The sequence below is a fragment of the Microcaecilia unicolor genome, chromosome 6 (genome assembly GCF_901765095.1).
Source record: "Microcaecilia unicolor chromosome 6, aMicUni1.1, whole genome shotgun sequence".
In the NCBI taxonomy this organism is placed as follows: Eukaryota; Metazoa; Chordata; class Amphibia; order Gymnophiona; family Siphonopidae; genus Microcaecilia; species Microcaecilia unicolor.
Window position 1 is genome coordinate 115,922,675 of NC_044036.1, and position 18,560 is coordinate 115,941,234.

The 18,560-nt window shown below is 42.9% G+C and overlaps 1 protein-coding gene across 2 annotated transcripts in view; it reads left to right on the top strand.

Annotated features, from left to right (window-relative positions):
- ATF6 (activating transcription factor 6) overlaps positions 1 to 18,560 on the top strand; it is a 202,492-nt gene that overhangs the window by 30,911 nt on the left and 153,021 nt on the right. For both annotated transcript variants that reach the window (XM_030205966.1, XM_030205964.1), the window contains exon 7: positions 16,270 to 16,484. In XM_030205966.1, the coding sequence (XP_030061826.1) occupies positions 16,270 to 16,484 (215 nt within the window). The remainder of the gene's footprint in view (positions 1 to 16,269; positions 16,485 to 18,560) is intronic.

Below are 18,560 nucleotides of genomic sequence, written 5' to 3' on the forward strand. Positions count from 1 at the left end.
AAGATCCCCCCCAAAAGTACAAAACAGTTTATACTGCTTATCCCCAAAATAGTGGATATTCCCCAAGTCCATTTAATAATGGTCTATGGACTTTTCCTTTAGGAAGCCGTCCAAATCTTTTTTAAAACTCCGCTAAGCTAACCGCCTTTATCACATTCTCTGGCAACGAATTCCAGAGTTTAATTACACGTTGAGTGAAGAAACATTTTCTCCAGTTTGTTTTAAATTTACTACATTGTAGCTTCATCGCATGCCCCCTAGTCCTAGTATTTTTGGAAAGCGTAAACAGATGCTTCACATCTACCCGTTCAACTCCACTCATATTTTATAGACCTCTATTATATGTCCCCTCAGCTGCCTTTTCTCCAAGCTGAAGAGCCCTAGCTTCTTTAGCCTTTCCTCATAGGAAAGTCGTCCCATTCCCTTTATTTTTATTATTTTTGTTACATTTGTACCCCGCACTTTCCCACTCATGGCAGGCTCTATGCGGCAGGCAATGGAGGGTTAAGTGATGTGCCCAGAGTCACAAGGAGCTGCCTGTGCCGGGAATCGAACTCAGTTCCTCAGTTCACCAGGACCAAAGTCCACCACCCTAACCACTAGGCCACTCCTCTGCACCCCTCTGCACCTTTTCAAATTTCACTATATCTTTTTTGAGATGCGGCAACCAGAATTGAACACAATATTCGAGGTGCGGTCGCACCATGGAGCGTTACAAAGGTATTATAACATCCTCATTTTTGTTTTCCATTCCTTTCCTAATAATACCTACCATTCTATTTGCTTTCTTAGCCACAGCAGCACACTGAGCAGAAGGTTTCAACGTATCAATGACGACACCTAGATCCTTTTCTTGGTCCGTGACTCCTAATGTGGAACCTTGCATAACGTAGCTATAATTCGGGTTCCTCTTTCCCACATGCATCACTTTGCACTTGCTCACATTAAACGTCATTTGCTATTTAGACGCCCAGTCTCGTAAGGTCCTCTTGTAATTTTTCACAATCCTCCCGCGATTTAACAACTTTGAATAACTGTGTCATCAGCAAATTTAATTACCTCACTAGTTACTCCCATCTCTAGGTCATTTATAACTGTTAAAAAGCAGCGGTCCCACCACAGACCCCTGGGGAACCCCACTAACTACCCTTCTCCATTGAGAATACTGACCATTTAACCCTACTCTCTGTTTTCTATCTTTTAACCAGTTTTTAATCCACAATAGAACACTACCTCCTATCTCATGACTCTCCAATTTCCTCTGGAGTCTTTCATGAGGTAGTTTGTCAAACGCCTTCTGAAAATCCAGATACACATCAACCGGCTCCCCTTTATCCACATGTTTGATCACCCCTTCAAAGAAATGTAGTAGATTGGTGAGGCAAGATTTCCATTCACTAAATGTATGTTGACTTGGTCTCATTAGTCCATGCTTTTGAATATGCTCTGTAATTTTGTTCTTAATAATAGTCTCTACCATTTTGCCCGGCACCGACGTCTGACTCACTGGTCTATAATTTCCCGGATCTCCTCTGGAACCTTTTTTAAAAAATCAGCATTACATTGGCCACCCTCCACCCAGTGGGTCTGCTAGGCCCATTTCATTCATCTGCTTTGGTAAAGTACTATTGTACCTGGAATTTCCTATCCAGTACTGCAGGGCTTCCCAAAGTGCATATGCATGCAGTTTCTCTTATATAAGCACGCAAATATGGAATGAATTACCAAAATCAATAAAAACACACACAACATAAATAATTTCTGAAAATGAATGAAAACTAACCTATTCAATAAGGCATACCACAAAGATCCATCCTAAATGCCAGTAACAAAATTTACACCAGAACTACACAAAACGTAACTCTTTATGCCTGATTGTTCAAGCTAATCTACTACGATTGAAGTTTTATCCAATTACCTTTTATTTGTTATTATGAAAATGAACTTTATTTGACTACCCAATTCCACTCTGTCACCTCCATATTTTAACTATATTTCTCTTTTCTGGAATTGGTGATCACCATTACAGAACAATTGTAAGCCACATTGAGCCTGCAAATAGGTGGGAAAATGTGGGATACAAATGCTACAAATAAATAAAGTGAGGGTTGTGACCAGTGGTGTGCTGTCACTGGCTCGCAAGAGCCGGTGGTTAAATTTTTTACCGACTTAAGAGCCGGTTGTTCCTGAGGGTGAGCCGGCTCTCCTTCCTTCCTTCTTCCCTCCCTCCCTCCTACAGGGTCCGGTCCCTCACTTCCCTTGTCCAGCGAATTCTTCGGGGCAGGCAGTCTTGCCTGCCTGTTGCCGGCGCTGACCCTCCCCCATTGCCGGATCGCTCTTTAAAAATGACCACCGAGACTTCTGCTGAAGTCTTGGAGGCTGCCCTTGTAAGTCTTGGCGGCCATTTTGAAGAGCGATCCAGCAGCGGGGGAGAGTCAGCGCCGGCAGCGGGCAGGCAAGATTGCTTGTCCCGAAGAATTCGCTGAACAACCTCGGTGGCAGGGGAGAGAAGGGAGTCGCTGGAAATGTGTGGCTGGAGGAAGAGGGGGGGGGGGCAGGGGAGAGAAGGGAGTCGCTGGGCATGGGTGGCTGGAGGAGGGCAGGGGAGAGAGGACAATCACTGGCATGGGTGGCTGGAGGGGGCAGGGGAGAGAGGACAATCACTGGCATGGGTGGCTGGATCGGGGGCAGGGGAGAGAGGGCAATCGCTGGGTATGGGTGGCTGGAGGGGGGGCAGGGGAGAGAGGACAATCGCTGGCATGGGTTGCTGGAGGGGGGGCAGGGGAGAGAGGACAATCGCTGGCATGGGTGGCTGGAGGGGGCAGGGGAGAGAGGACAATCACTGGCATGGGTGACTGGAGGGGGGGCAGAGGAGAGGACAATCGCTGGGTATGGGTGGCTGGAGGGGGGCAGAAGAGAGAAGACAATCGCTGCGTATGGGTGGTTGGAGGGGGGTAGGGGAGAGAGAACAATCGCCGGGTATGGGTGACTGGAGGGGAGGCAGGGCAGAGAGAGCAATCGCTGACATGGGTGGCTGGAGGAGGGTCAGGGGAGAGAGGACAATTGCTGGGTATGGGTGGCTGGAGGGGGGCAGGGGAGCAAAGAATCGCTGGGTATGGGTGACTGGAGGGGAGGGCAGGGGGAGAGGAGGGTTGCTGGACATGGTTGGATGGAGGACAGGGAAGGGAGAGAAGAAATGCTGTACATGGATGGAGGAGAGGAAAGAGTGAGGAAGGAGATGAGATGAGGGAAAAGGAAGAGAGGAGAAAAACTGCACACGGATGAAGAAAATAGGCAGAAGCTGGATCCACTGAACAGTTAAGTCTGTGGAGGACCCAGCTTTTACTTACAGATGTAGGGCAAGAAATGAAGAAGAAAGGCGGAAAGTAAAGAAATAAATGGAAAGGAAGCCCTGGAAATGGAGAGGACAGATAGCAGCAGAATCGGATACTGGGCCAGCATGATCAGAAAAACAGTCACCATACAACAAAGGTAGAAAAAATCATTTTATTTTCATTATAGTGTTTGGAATATGTCCACTTTCAGAATCAGGTGCTCAACATTAAAAGTTTATATTTATGTACTTATTTATGGCATTTTATCCCACTTTAAACATGAATTAGATTGGTACCTGGGATAATTTAATTTTTTTTTCCTGGAGTAATGCATTGCGCCCCCCCCCCCCCCCCCAAGGCTCTCTCCCCGGCTATAGCCAGCTCTGCAATTTGGGAGGGGGGGCGCAGAGGTGGACCGGGGAGAGAGCCTGTTGTTAAACATTTACCTGCACACCACTGGTTTTGACCTAGCCCAGAGGTATATGAGCGTATCATTACTTCGTGCCTCTGTGTGTATTATCAAATTAGGATCCACATAACTGCCTGACATTCACCAGCTAAAGACATTTGTTAAAAAACCTTTTTTTTTTTTTTTTTTTTTCTTCCCCCTTTGAATTTTCCTGAAAACTCAACATCTAATATGGGTAACAGCTTTTCCATATAATCATATGCATTCAACCCCCCCCCCCCCCCCCACCCCCAAAAAAAAAAAAAAAAATTGGGTCCCAATGGCTTGGGTTCTGCATCATTTAACTGTTGTTGCCATAGTGCTTATAAACCCAGAGAGAACATACAATGTGTTGCATCATGCATGCTTTACAAATTTGAGTTTGATTGCATTGCTCAGGAACTTTCGCCTATTCTTAGATGTAGTAAATTTAAGGGTTAATTGCCCAGAAAATTAGGAATTCTTTTGAGGTACACAAAAATAGCGCAAGTACCATTGCTGTAGCTCTCTTTTTGTGGCACCAAATTGCACAGTTGAGGAATCTTTGGCATGGAAAAGACACAAAAAGAGTGGTGAATGCAGAGCAGGCCAGGAGAAGGGGTGAGGATGTATAAGGGGAGTGTTTATTCCAGTGATTGTTTTTTTTGCTCTTAAGAAGCTAAAATATCTTGAGGCCATCTGTAAACTTATGGTAGAGTGGTGTCTTTTGGCCCTGCATTTATCAGATTTATGGATTGGTATGGCATGGCCTCTGAGTCTGCCCTCTTAATGGCAGAGGAGCAGAGAGCTGGCAGCTATTCCTATACCAATGGCTTGCAGACCCCTGTGTTTTTGGGAGGACAGATTCATAAGGGTTGTACTGCTGCAGTCTGATTACATAAACAGCTCACCAGAGGATTCCTAGAGGAACATCGTCTCCATTTGTCAGGATGAGCAATCCTTTACAAAATAAACTATGGGCAAAAACTTTGTATTTTCCTGATGTGGCCAAAGCCACACAAGCACGACATAAGTCATTTGTTTTCTTCAAAATCTCATGTTCTTGCGTTGAGAGACTCTGGGTTTTTTGTTTTTTTTTAAGTTCCCATTCAAATGTTTGGTTTTCAAGGAAACAAAGTGGGGTTTTTTTTTTTTTTGCTTTACAGTTGGAAAGGTTTGTTAGATAAGGAATCAGATGTGACTAAGACAGATGAGAAGAGCAGAATTTAAGGTATAGTTAATGCAGTTAAAAATGAGCTCGAGTCTGATTTTCTTTTTGTTGTATTTTTCCTTACACCGAGGCTTCAGTGATATGAGCTTGTAATTCTGTATTTCTTGTACTGTGTACAAGGACATATCTAAATTAACTTGGGAAAGGGGATGGGATTTGATATACCACCTTTCTGTGGTTACCAACAGTTTACATATTATATACAGGCACTTATTTTATACCTGAGGCAATGGGGGGTTAAGTGACTTGCCTAGAGCTGCAGTGAGAATCAAACCCGGTTCCCCTGGTTCTCGTGCTGCTGCACTAACCATTAGGCTTCTTTGAGGTGTATTTTCAAAGTACTTCGACTTGCAAAGTTACATTGTAACCTATGGAACTTTAAGTCTAAGTGCTTTGAAAATGTACCCCTTTGTTTCTTTATTTGAAACTTAAACATAATTGAAATAAAAATATATACATAAACTGAGCGGCTTGAGGATGGGAACCCAAGGTGGATCAGAAGTCACCTTACAGATAGGTGGCAGAGGGTGGTGGTAAATGGAAGTTACTCAAAAGAGAGGCAAATAATGGGCCAATTCTGGTCAATATATTTGTGAGGGATGTTGCCGAAGGGTTAGAAGGAAAAATGTGCCGTTTTGCAGATGACACAAAGATTGATTGTTGGCGGTTGTCCAAGTCTTGCTGCAGCTGAGTAAATGGAACCAGCGTTTGAGCCATTGTGCTGTGACTTTCTTGGGTCCGCTTACTCAGCTGTGGCAAGACCTAGATAATGGCAACGATCATAACACTAGCTGCAGAAGCCTAAGAGGACATGAAGATTAGCCACAGAGTGGCCACTTGGAGGGTGTGGAATGTATAAGGCATAATGTACAAAAATTAGAAGTTTCAATATGGAGAAATTTAGTGCACTGCATTAGGGTGCAGAAGTCCAAAGGAACTGTATGTGAAGATGAGATGAGAGGCTGCTATGCATGGACCAGAAAACAGACGTTTGGGTGATTTTGTTTTGCCACTTTGAGCTCCTCAGACACTGTAGACTAGATTCTGTAAATGGTGCCCAAATTTGGGCGCCAAAAAAGAGCGCAAGTTGGGTGCCATTTATAGAATATATGCTAGAAACAAGTGGACAAAGCATGCAGAGCATGACTTATGCATAGAGGTTGGAAATTTCATGTGTGTGTGTGAGGCATTTGCAGGGTTAGTGTTTTGTGTGTGGGGGGGGGGGGCAGTTTGTAGTGTGGTAGGATATTTGCTGGGTGGGGGGGGGGGGGGGGGGATATTTTGCAGAGTTGTGGGGGCAGTCAGTTGCATGGATTCAGTTTGAAGGGATGGGACGTTTTTGTGCCCATAGCGGGGTGGGGGTGGTATGCAAGTACAAACAAGCAGTTTGAATGGAAAGATTCCCTAGCTGCCATGTAAGTTTCTACACTGCAGAAGCTGAAGTCCCTTCTATAGAAATGCATTGGGATTTTTTTGGGGGTAGGGGCTGATTACTGTGCAATACCTGGTCTCATTCATATGGACAACCAGGTTGCAATATTCTATGTTAACAAGTATGGGGGTACGTGCTCCTACCTCTTGTGTCAGGAAGCAGTGGGGATGTGGCAGTGGGTCCTCCTTCACAGAATGGTCCTTCCGGCCACATACCTAGCAGGAAAGGACAATTGCCTGGCGGACAGACTAGGCAAGGTTTTGAAACTGCACGTGGTCTCAACATGGGCATAGCCCACAAGATTTTCCTAGATTGGGACACCCCCCTGGGTGGATTGTTTTGCCACTCATCTCAACAACAAAGTCCCCCAGTTCTGTTCCATGCTCAGATCACACGGCAGACTAGCATTGGATGCCTTTGGGAAGGTCTTCTATAAGCGTATCCTCCATTACCTCTCATAGAGAAGACTGCTGAAACTCAAGCAAGACCAGGGAACTATAATCCTAATCACCCCTTTCTGGCTGAGGCAGATTGGGATCTTGCCAGGTATTCGTGACCTGGATTGGCCACTGTTGTAAACAGGATGCTGGGCTTGATGGACCTTGGGCTGTCCCAGTATGGCAATACTTATGTATGTACTTATATTTTCCTCTTCTTCTGGAGTTGTCCTCCAAAGATATGTGGAGATCAGTATATTTTCCGACCCTCATCACGCAGAATGAGGAATCTCTTCTGCATCCCAACCTCCAATCTGTCACACCCCTCACCTGTTTCCAGAAGCTTCTGATGGGCTCAGACAGCCTTCCGTGCCTGAGGAATCTCTTTACTTCCTAGAACTCAGCACTTCCTTATATATCCCTGCTAGCTGGCACTAATTGATGACACCACATCCTGCCTTGAGTATTTAAAGAAGTTCTCCACACTCAACCAGTGCCTCAACAGCAGGCTTCTTGGTGTCCTCCTGACTCCAGTGGTGTTGCCTTATCCCTGCCTGCCTTGTACATGTCTGTCTGATCCTGCCTTGCCCTGTTTGAGTCCCTGCCTGCTGCTCCATATATAGGTTCTTTTAAGAACCAACCTCTGGCCTTTTCCTGACTTCGTTTGCCTGCTGTCTGCCACCTGCCTTGACCTGTGGCCTGCTCCTGACCTTGCCTGTCTTGACCTTGATCCTGGTTTGCTCTGTGTCTGCCTGCAGTTTGTTCTGGGCTTTGTCTAGTGGTGGTGGTACCAACCTCGCTACAGCCCAAGGGCTCACTCTGTGACACAATCCCTTGTCCTCACGGCTTGGATGTTGAGAGCATAGAATTTGAATCCCTAGATTTGCCAGTGGGTATCTCCCGCATTTTGCTGGCTTCTAGAAAAGACTCCACCAAGAAGTGTTGCTCATTAAAGTGGAGCAAGTTTGCTGTCTGGTGTGAGGGCAAGATTTTAGATCACTTTCCCTACACAAAAACTGCATGAATACTTCTTGCACGTCTCTGAATCTGGTTTAAAAACAACTCTACATCTAAGTGCAATTAGTGCTTATCTCTGTGTAGGAGATAAGCCCATGTCTCTAGTTATTGATGAAGCTCCCTGTCAAACCTCCAACTGTGTGCTATGGGATCTCAATGTTGGTCCTCACCCAGCTGATGAAAGCTCCTTGTTGAGTCGCTTAATTCTTGTCATAAGTATTTGACCTGGAAAATTGTGTGTGTTTTGGTGATCACTTCAGCTCGCAGAGTCTGTGAACTTCAGGCCCTAGTAGCTGATCGACCTTAACACTAGGTTTCACCATAATAGAGTAGTTCTCTGCACGCACCCTAAGTACTTTCCTAATGTAGTGTCTGAGTTCTATCTTAATCAGTCAGTCGTTCTACCAACATTTTTCCTGAAACCACATGCCCATCCTGATGAAAGTGTACTGTATATTAAGAGAGCTGCACAGGAACAGGGTTAGTGGGAATCCTGTGAGAATTCAGGTCCACAGGACTCCTGCAGGGATCCTCTTCAGATCTATGGGGATGGATGCAGGACCTGTATGTTCCCGCGGAAGTAGTGCCAGACCAGCCTACCTAACCTTTCCTGGTGCCATGGCCGCTGTCTCCTTGCTGATCGGCGGTGGGACTGGGAGGTTGCACTCGCCAATCGTATTTAGTTTGTTTCTAAGCTAACTTAGGAATTATAATAGCACTGAAAAATTAATAGATATGGTTGATGGTATTGAAATCCCATAAGCACTGAGAAGAGAAGTTTATCAACATGACATCTTATTTTTATCAACATGACATCTTACTGCCTTGAGCAAGATACCCAACATGACAGCTGGTTTGTACAGACAGTCCTGAAGAATTTGGTGTTTAGAATCCAACTCCACTCCCCTAGGCCCAGTTGCCTTCCAGGCTGCAGCTTCACAACTAATATGTAAATAGTTTCAGGTTAATTGACTGTGAGGCCTCAATGTTTCGAGTCGGTATTATCTTAGCATTGTTGTTTTTGGTGAGCCTGGTTGCTAGGGATTCCTAGCTTTGAGAATACAGCTGACCTGCTTGTCCTTGGAGAAAGTGAATTTACTTACCTGTAGCAGGTGTTCTCCGAGGACATCAACTAAGTATTCTCACGTACCCTCCTACCTCTTCTTGGACTTGTATTCTTTAGCTATTTTACATGACTGAGGAACCTTTGCTCTCGTGTTTGGTGGGAAGGCGCCAGCTTATGCGTAGTGGGAAGCTGCTGGAAAATTCTACATTTATCTCGCTAGTCAGGGTCTGCGCCGGGCTCCATTGGATGGTGTCACCCAACTGTGGGAATACTTGGCCTGCTGTCCTCTGAGAACACCTGCTAGTGGTGAGTAACTGTGGTGTGTGCACACAAATGGGCTATGTTATGGGTTAGTTTTGTACATACTGTCAGTGTATTAGTATCTGTCTTTCTCTGTCGAGAGAGAAGGACTGTTTTGAAAGGTGCAATTCCATAATTGCTATGTTCACGTTAGTATTTGTATGCTGCAGCTGTTGGAATTGCTTTTCCCCTTTGGGGTTGGCTTCACTTCTTTGCCATCCCTCTCCACATGCAAGAACTTCATTTTTACAGTACAGAAACTTGTTCCAGTACACCACCACCTTTTCTGTTTCTAGAGCAGCCTTCCATTGCTCTGACCCCATAGACTTCCCTTTGGCTGGATCCTACCCATAACCCCTGACGCCAATTACTCTGGAAACCTAGGAGGGATTGGCAATCTGCAGATTAAAAAAAACAAAAAAACGTACAATCTCTTTATTGGATAACTAGTAAAAAAAGGCCCGTTTCTGACACAAATGAAACGAGCGCTAGCAAGGATTTCCTCGGAGAGTGTGTGTGAGACAGAGTGAATGTGTGACAGAGAGAGAGAGAGAGTGCGAGTGTGTCTGTGAGAGCATGAGAGTATGTGCCAGGGTCCCCCTCCCTCCCGCCCTCCGAGTTCCAGGGTCGTCCCCCTCTCCCTCCCTCCGAGTTCCAGGGTCGTCGTCGTCCCCTCCCTCCCTCCCTGCCTCAGAGTTCCAGGGTCCCCTCCCTCCCTGCATTATGCTCTCTCTCCCCTGCATTCATCCATATGCAGGCAACGTCCTCAGTGTCCCCCCTCCCTCTGTCCCTCCCTCCCAGTTCCAGGGTGCCATGGAACTGGGAGGGAGGGGGGACGGAGAATGTTGGAGGAGTGACGTCAGTAGGTGGTTACAATCCCAGTGACACAATTGGAACGTTGGAGGAGTGATGTCAGCAGGTGGTTACGATCCCAGTGAGACACATTGGAATGTTGGAGGAGCAAATTATTATATTAGATGGCAAAAAATAATTAACATGCAATGTAGAGACGTACAGTGGTTTCTTCTCACTCTCCTCCCATGTGTATAACAAAATGAGCGACATAACATCTAAACTGTCTATAAAGGAAAACCAGTCTCAAAATTCCCCAGGGCTCAAAGCCAGTGGTATGCCTTATCCCATATTATCCAGTCTACGTAAATGATTGAAGTAACAAACAACAAAAACCCAGACTCTCCTCCCGTCCCTTCTGCAGATAGTTTTTAAACTCTGAAAAACTTCCAGACACATTAGTCATCCTTCTAGTTTCTGGACCTGAATGCAAGAATCAGACAACTGGTTTATAGTTATAGTTTGTTATGGTTTGTTAGATCACTCTAGCTGCCAAGGCAGAACAGAGCGGTGTACAGACTAAATACATTTACAAAAAAGGAAAAGAACTCCATTTAAAAACATGAGTATATCACAGCTAGGATATTATTTGTAATCCCTCTGTGTCTGTGTATCCATTCTGTTTTGTGTGCAGTCTGCTTTTCTTTGTGGGAAATAGCTGGTAGTGGTAGGGCAGTTGCCTGGGGAGGGTGGGAGGTTATTTTTGACGGCAGGATAGTTGCAGGGAGTAGTTTTTAGGGGATAGGGCAGTTTGCAGGTGTTGGAGCAGTTGCAGAGGGTTATTGTTTTGGGCATTAGGATAGTTGTAGAGTGGTGGGGTAACTTTTGGGAATGAGGACTTTTTTTGGGGGGGGGTTACAGTTAAGAATAGGGGGCAGGCAGTTTGAAAGGAGGAATTCCCTAACTGCTGGGTTTCACTGTATGTAAATTTTATATATACCATAGACCCTTTATAACTCAGGATTGGTTACAATGCAGTCAGAGCTTGGACCCCAGATTTTTCATGTGTTTCAGGTGCACGCTAATTAGTTCCTAACTAGTTCTTCGAATTGATGCAAGGCAGTACTGGCTAACATTGAAATTTCTAAAAGAATAGCATGGTCCGTACAAGAAAAGCTACAAGCTTTAGATCTTTTAAAATCGGGGAAAAACGCAAGCGGAGGTGTGCAGACAAATGGGTATCGGTGAGTCCATTCTACAGGGGTGGATCAATGACTAAGCAAACTTACAACAAGCCACAAGTGATTTTGATGCTGACAAGGGTCTCCCATGAAAACACCTAAAGCAAGCAAACAATAGTCCCTGGATAAAGCCCAGCTCACTTGGTTTACCCAAGAATGAGCAAAAGGTCCGATTATTCCTCTGGAGATAGGTGTTCGTCAAGCAGAAAAACTAAAAAAGGAACTGAACCACCAGTTCGTAGGCTACAAGCAGAGGAGAAGGAATTTAAAGTAATTAAGGGTTGGCAAGTGACATGGCATCCAGAAAGTTGCAATTTCTGGTTAAGTTCGATCAGCTGACACTCGGATGATGATTATCCACTAAAGTTAAAAGCTATCATTGAAGAAGGCAGTTATGTTCCAGAGCAAATTTACAATTGCAATGAGACGTGACTTTGCTATCGCATGCTTCCTGAAGGGAAAGGGAAATGGGACTTGATATACTGCCTTTCTGAGGTTTTTGCAACTACATTCAAAGCGGTTTACATATATTCAGGTAATAATTTTGTACCAGGGGCAATGGAGGGCTAAGTGACTTGCCCAGAGTCACAAGGAGCTACAGTGGGAATTGTACTCAGTTCCCCAGGATCAAAGTCCACTGCACTAACCACTAGGCTACTCCACTCCACTGAACAGACCTTAGCCAGTAAATATGAGGAACAAAAGGTGCAGGGTTTCAAATTGATGAAAGACAAAGTGACGTTGTTGTTTTGCATCAATAAGACTGGCACACACAAAGTAAAACCACTGTGAATAGCGAAATCAAGGCCCCCCTGGTTTTTCCACCACAAGAACTTGCAAATGCTAGCATTTTCTTACCTTCATAGTAAAAATGCATGGATGACTTCTGACATTTTTGCGGAGTGGTAAAACATTTTGTGTCATCCATCTGTGCACATTTTAAGGAAGAAAAACTTGGAACCTAAAGCACTTCTGCTACTGGACAACTGCCTCGTCCATCCCTCGGAGGAAACCCTTATCAGCCATGATGGCAAAATTAAGGTCAGTTACTTGCCAAAAAACACCACCTCCAAGATTCAGCCTTTGTACCAAGGTGTCATTTCAACATTCAAAATGCATTATCGAAAAAACTTAATAAAACTGATCATTGATGAGGAAATAACCATCACTGAATATATGAAAAACAAATAACACTCGCCAGTGTTTTTGATCTAGCAGGAAGGGCATGGGATGTAATAACCCCATCTACAATTGAAAAGTGCTGGGAGAGAGGGTTACGTGAAGCATTTGCACCTGAATCAGGGAAACCGGAAGGTGAGTTGGGACTCCGAAGACAAGGTGGAAGCTCTGTTTCAAGAACTGTTCGCAAAGTGTGATAATGAGGACACGATGGAATGGATTCATATTGATGACGAGAGCCCTACGTATGATCGTTTAAATCAGTGTTTCCCACAGGTTTTCAGGGTATCCACAATGAATATGCATGAAAGTTCTTGCATATTCATTGTGGATATCCTGAAAATCTGACTGGCAAGGGAGTACTCCAGGACTGGGGAAACACTGGTCTAAATGACCAGACAATTGCAGTGAATACTTTAAGTCGTCAAGCACAAACTGAAAGCCCAACTCAGGACTGCAGTGATGAAAATGACTCTCCACCTTCACCACCAAAATTTACATTGGCTTTAGTGGCCATGGATACTGTTCTTCAGTTGCTACAGTCAGAAAATGTGGACATGATTCATACTAGTGGTTAGTGCAGCGGACTTTTATCCTGGAGAGCTGGGTTCGATTCCCACTACAGTTCCTTGTGACTCTGGGCAAGCCACTTAACCCTCCGTTGCCCCAGGTACAAATAAGTACCTGTATATACTATGTAAACTGCTTTGAATGTAGTTGCAAAAAAACACAGAAAGGCGGTATATCAAGTCCCTATATTTTCACAGGAAGTTCTGTTAATTTTAGCCTGTGTTTTCTGTGGAGGCAGTGTATTCAAATGCCCTGTGCTAAAATGCAGTGTGCTGAAAGTGAGTGCTAAGATTCTGTTCTTGAATACTAGCATAGGTTGGCATTTATGTGCTAACATTTAGGTGTGCCTGCTTACGCCATGTCAATGGCAGGTGTAAATAGGCATGCCTAAATGAAGCACTTAGGGCCAGATTCTATAAGTGGTGGGAAAAAATCAGCACCCTGTTCTGTAACGGGCACATACTCTATATAAAATAGCACTTACACGTGGATCTTGCATCTAACTTTGAGTGCCAGACCCAAGTTAGTGCACTGTCCCGGTGTTCTATAACTGAGGGCACAAATTTTCGGAACACCCTGACACGCCCATGCTCCTCCCATGGCCAGTAAACAGTATTGCATTAACATCTTATTAACTAGTTTAGATGTGGTAGAGCATAATTGTTTATGTAAGATCATATTAATATGAAACTTGATAGTCATTGGAACTTAGTCTATAATGTAGACCCTTCGCCATTTTTATCAGGACGTTTAGGTTCCGTGTGAGTATTCTGCTAGGTTGAGCAGGTGGTTTCCGTGTTTCATCTTCCATGTCTTGTGTAGATGTGGGGCTAGTTATCTGTCAGTGTTGAACATTGCCTGGGCCTAATTGCAGCTTTCTTTACCAGTGGTGAAATATTTTTGTCTTAAGGTCTCAGCCATTTAGATTACATGAAACAGTATGTAACATAACATCTGGTCTTGTATCCCACTTACACCTTGCAGTTCAGATCAGGTAACAGTAGCATCAAGAGCCAGAACAATCCTCTGGGAGGACAGTTAGAGTGACAATTAAAATTATGGTTAAAAATCTTTTTGTACTACAAATTTCTGACAGAGCAGAGTCTTAATATTCTTCCTAAATGACAGATAAGAATGATAGAACCAAAATATCCCGGCAAACTCTTTCAAGTGACTAGTGGCTTGAAGTACCTGTGTCTTGTCAAACATTTTTAGTCTTTTCCTTCTTCTTGGCGAAGAAAAGTTAAAAACAATTGGACAATTTAGCCCTCTCTCTCTCTCTGAAGGAGATAGCAAATTAGAAACCGGAGTATAAATACTTTTGGTACCAGTCCATGTGATATCTTTATATATATATATTTTATTTTAAAAGGTCAATTTAAAAAGAACTCTAGCATCAATGGGCATCTAGTGAAGTTTAATAAAGAAATTGTCGTATTTAATTAATCCAAAAAATCAAGCGTACTGTGTTCTGTACAATCTGTAGTCATTTCAGTAGACCCTTAGTACATCCCATATAACCAAGATTACAGTAATCCAATTACCAGAGTAAGAGTGCTTGTACCAGAAGTTTGAATTGATCTTTCTCAAAGTAGTTTCAGATGCAACAAAGTTTCCTGATCAGAAAAAAAATGATTTCTTTACTAGGGAGGAGATTTGGGCTTCCATAGAAACTGAACAGTCAGCTAAAACACCCAAGATCTTTTTCAGTATGGACAGCTTCTATCCTACTTGAGTGATATAACTAGAACTAGGAATATAATCTGGTTTATTGTTGAAACACAGAAATTTGATTTTATCAGTATTGAGTTTTATCTCATGGCTAAGCATCCATTCTCCTAGCAATTTTATACACTTATGAATCCTAGAAAGACCAATCTCTGTAGCAGAACTTGATGGAATAAGTACAGAAATATCATCTGCATGACTATACCAAAGGCTAACCCCAATGAGTATGGGGTAAAGGGGAGAACCCTGGGGAACTCCACAGGGATTATGCCACTTTGAGTAAAGGACACACCATTTGTCCTGTCCCTCTAAGACCTACTAGTCAAAAAAAAAAAAAAAAAACACGAAACCATTTCATTTCCAGCAATGTCTGTTTCCTCTCAAGATCTGCAAAAGAATAGTATGATCTATCAAATTAAAAGCTGAGGAAAGGTCAAATTGAAGTAGTAAAGCACTCTTTCCTTCGCTCAGCAGTATCCTGGCATGATACAAAATTGAACTTATTACTGTTTCAGTACTAAAGGTAGAAGGAAAACGTGATTGAGAGGCATACAGGTTATTATGTTAGCCAGACATTATTTTAACTGCAGAATAACCAGCTCTTCAGATAACTTAGCAAATAATGGTATTAATACTACAGGTCTATAGTTGGAAACAAGGTTATTGGGTTGTTTTATGCCCTTCAAAATTGGGGTTACTATTCTTTCACCTAACGTGTGAGGAAAGTTTCCTAAGGACAATTGCACTTGTATCCAATTAAAGAGGCAGAAAAAGTTACAGGGACTGACTGCATTATGTATGGAGGACAGATATCTGACACCATACTTCTTGAACAAAGAAGGACAAAATTTCTCCTCCTCAATGGCATGATTTTTCTAAGTTCTATCTACTGGTATCGCCTCTCCAGAGGATAGATCAGTGATTTCAGAAATATCAGGGAACAAAAATCTAAGAATACTTAATTTACTCTGAAAATAATCAAAAGTCCCTCAACATGACATAAGACCTTTTGTTGTTCAACACAGCGCATTTTGAAGAAAATCTGTGGTTTGCAATCTCAAATCTTTTTTTTTTTTCTCCCATAATCTTTTGTGTAGCATTGTTAATATATTGCTTTGAGTGCCTGAAACTGACAGATTTCCTTTGTTTAGGCATGTTTTCTTAGATCCTACTTTGGCTCCTTTAGAGGACTTGATAGGCTTCCAAACAAGCCTGGACTTTAAATGCATGACTCCCTATAGAATTTACAGGTCTGCATGCAGTTACCTATTAATTTGTGTGCTAATACATTTGAGTACTGGAATCTCCTTACCCTCTTATGGAAGCATACCTATCTAAACCAGTTTTCAAGATCTCCAGATGGGTCTCCCCAAAACCCAACTGGTTAGCTGTGCCTTCGGGACATGATTTGAATTGCTGAAATATACAAGCCTTTAATAACAGAATACTATAGGATTTTTTTCAGAATTTTCTTTAGATAAATTGTTTTATTCTTTTGCCCTTTTCCTATACAGGTCAGCCTGTGGTACTGGCACCCTCCACTGTAGTCCGACTTCAGAATCCAGGAGTTCATGCTTCGCAGCCCATTCTTGCAGTTGCTGCTGGGGCTCCTCAGCTGCAAAGCCATACGGTGAATGTACTTCCAGCTGCTTCAGGAAATGGGAAGGTGCCAGCCACCAAGGTCCTAAATCCCATGCCTCAAGGAAATCCAACCCCCAGCACCACAGATGTAAGTTCTGTTTATGTGACTGCTCCAGCCAGACTCAGCAGATCATTTTTTCTTGTTTCAGGCATTTTCCTAAAAGTGAAATAAGAAGGGTTTGCTTATCATTTGCTTAAAAGCTTGATTGAAACACCTGCTGCCTAATGGATAGTATATTAATATCCAGTGATTTTGTGCAGTTGGTTGGTAGTGAGTTCTGCAAAAAAAGGTTTGGAAAAATCTCAAGCAGCAAGTTGCCCAGGTGCTTAAGATTTGGCACATGTGCCTAGGAGAGGAGTTTTGGGTAACAGGAAGGAGAGGAGGAGATGGGTTTGAAAGCTTGCAGAAGATCTTGGTATGGCAGGTCACTAAAGAGGAGAGGACAGAGAAGTATGTGGCTCCTAAAAGTTTAGACTGATGCCTAAATTCCCCCCCCCCCCCCTAATTTTCCATGTCATGCATCAACATTCTGATATTTCTACAGTGTGATGTGTGTGAATGTACACGATATGGTATAAGACCAATTGATGAAGCCAGATTTTCACCTTGTGATCCAACTAGACAAATTTCTAACTGGCTTACAATGCATGAACAGTTCAGTAGGGTCAGCATCACAATGGTTATAAATGAACTTTTGATTGAAACCTCTATTTTATTTACTTGCTCTTTTATCTAAATTAAATAGAACCATTTCAGAGTGGTGATTCCTCTGTCTGCCAAACTTTTGCAAGTCATCTCAGTAGTGTTTGATAATAAGGAAGGGCAAAGATGAAGGAAATGCTGAACTTGAATATCTCTTCACAGTTTTTAAAACCAGATTTTCAATATTGTCAAAGATACCCCCCAAAGGAGTGCTTTGTAATAGGTTTGAAATGACCTTTTTCCTTTTTCAGTGGTTTGTTTTTAAAAATAGTTCTGTACATTAAAATCTGTTTTTCATGTTTTTGACACATATTAGCTCTATTATGTACAGAATAATAAAAGAAATGTCCAATCTCTAGAACATGGAAAGAGGTGGCTTCAAATTTTCAAACTAATTTTTCTTGCTTCCAGTAATGTCGAGGATGACTACAGAAAAAGACCTAAGTGAGCCATCTAGTCTGCCTTATCGATCCTGTCCTTATTGTAGGGAATATATCCCAGCTATTCTCCATAGAGTCTGTCTACTTCTAGTATGTAATTCCTTATCTAAGACATTGTCTTTTTAAACCAACTGGGTAGCTGAGCATGCAGGATTGCCTGTGCTGTACATGCAGGAACCCTCTCCTCTCATTTTAGCCACCAATTCTCACAGTAAGCCAAGCAGCTGCCTGCTTTTAAACCACATCCAGCCCTCCTGTCTGTTTATTTATTTTTCATTGAAAGAGCAAGGTGAATTACATTCTGGTACAATAGGAATTGCACTGTCTGTGGAGGGCTTACAGTCTCATACTTGAGGCAACAGATGATGCAGTGATTTGCTTTAGGTCATAAAAAGTGACAGTGGGCTTTGTGCCCTTACTTTGGCTTTTAGCCTGCTGTTGTAAACCACTCCACTACACCTGTGGCCTTTACAGACGAGTGCTTGCTACCTGCTATATTTAACGGGTCAGCACGAGAAGCCCACGATGTGCTTGTCAGACATTGTTGTGTCTGTCTGTTTCTTCTAGGACTTCAGGTTGTAATGGTTTACTATATATTTGTACTTTGCAGGATTAGTCCAGCCACTTATTTTTCCTTCATACTCTTTCTTTTATGTCATTAAGAATCCTCTTCGACTGTCTGATGCTTTCTTGAGTTCTTTGTCTTAACCTCCATTGTCCATGCAGCCTCACCCTTTCAATGAAATACTATTGATATTTCTTCTCAATGTATATCCTTGGAGCCCTATATCATGACCTTTTTTTTTTCTTCCTTTCCACTGATAGGCTAATTCTTAAAAGCTAGTCACAGATTGTTAGTCCAATAAAAAGGCCCTTCAGCTTATTTGCCTCTTATTTCTACTTCTACAGAAAAATGTTTGCTTCTAGTTCAGTATTACTATCTTTCAGGTATTTTTTATATTTCTGTTGTATCTGTTCTCTCTTGCCTGCCCTTTAAGGGTATACATATTTACACTTCTAA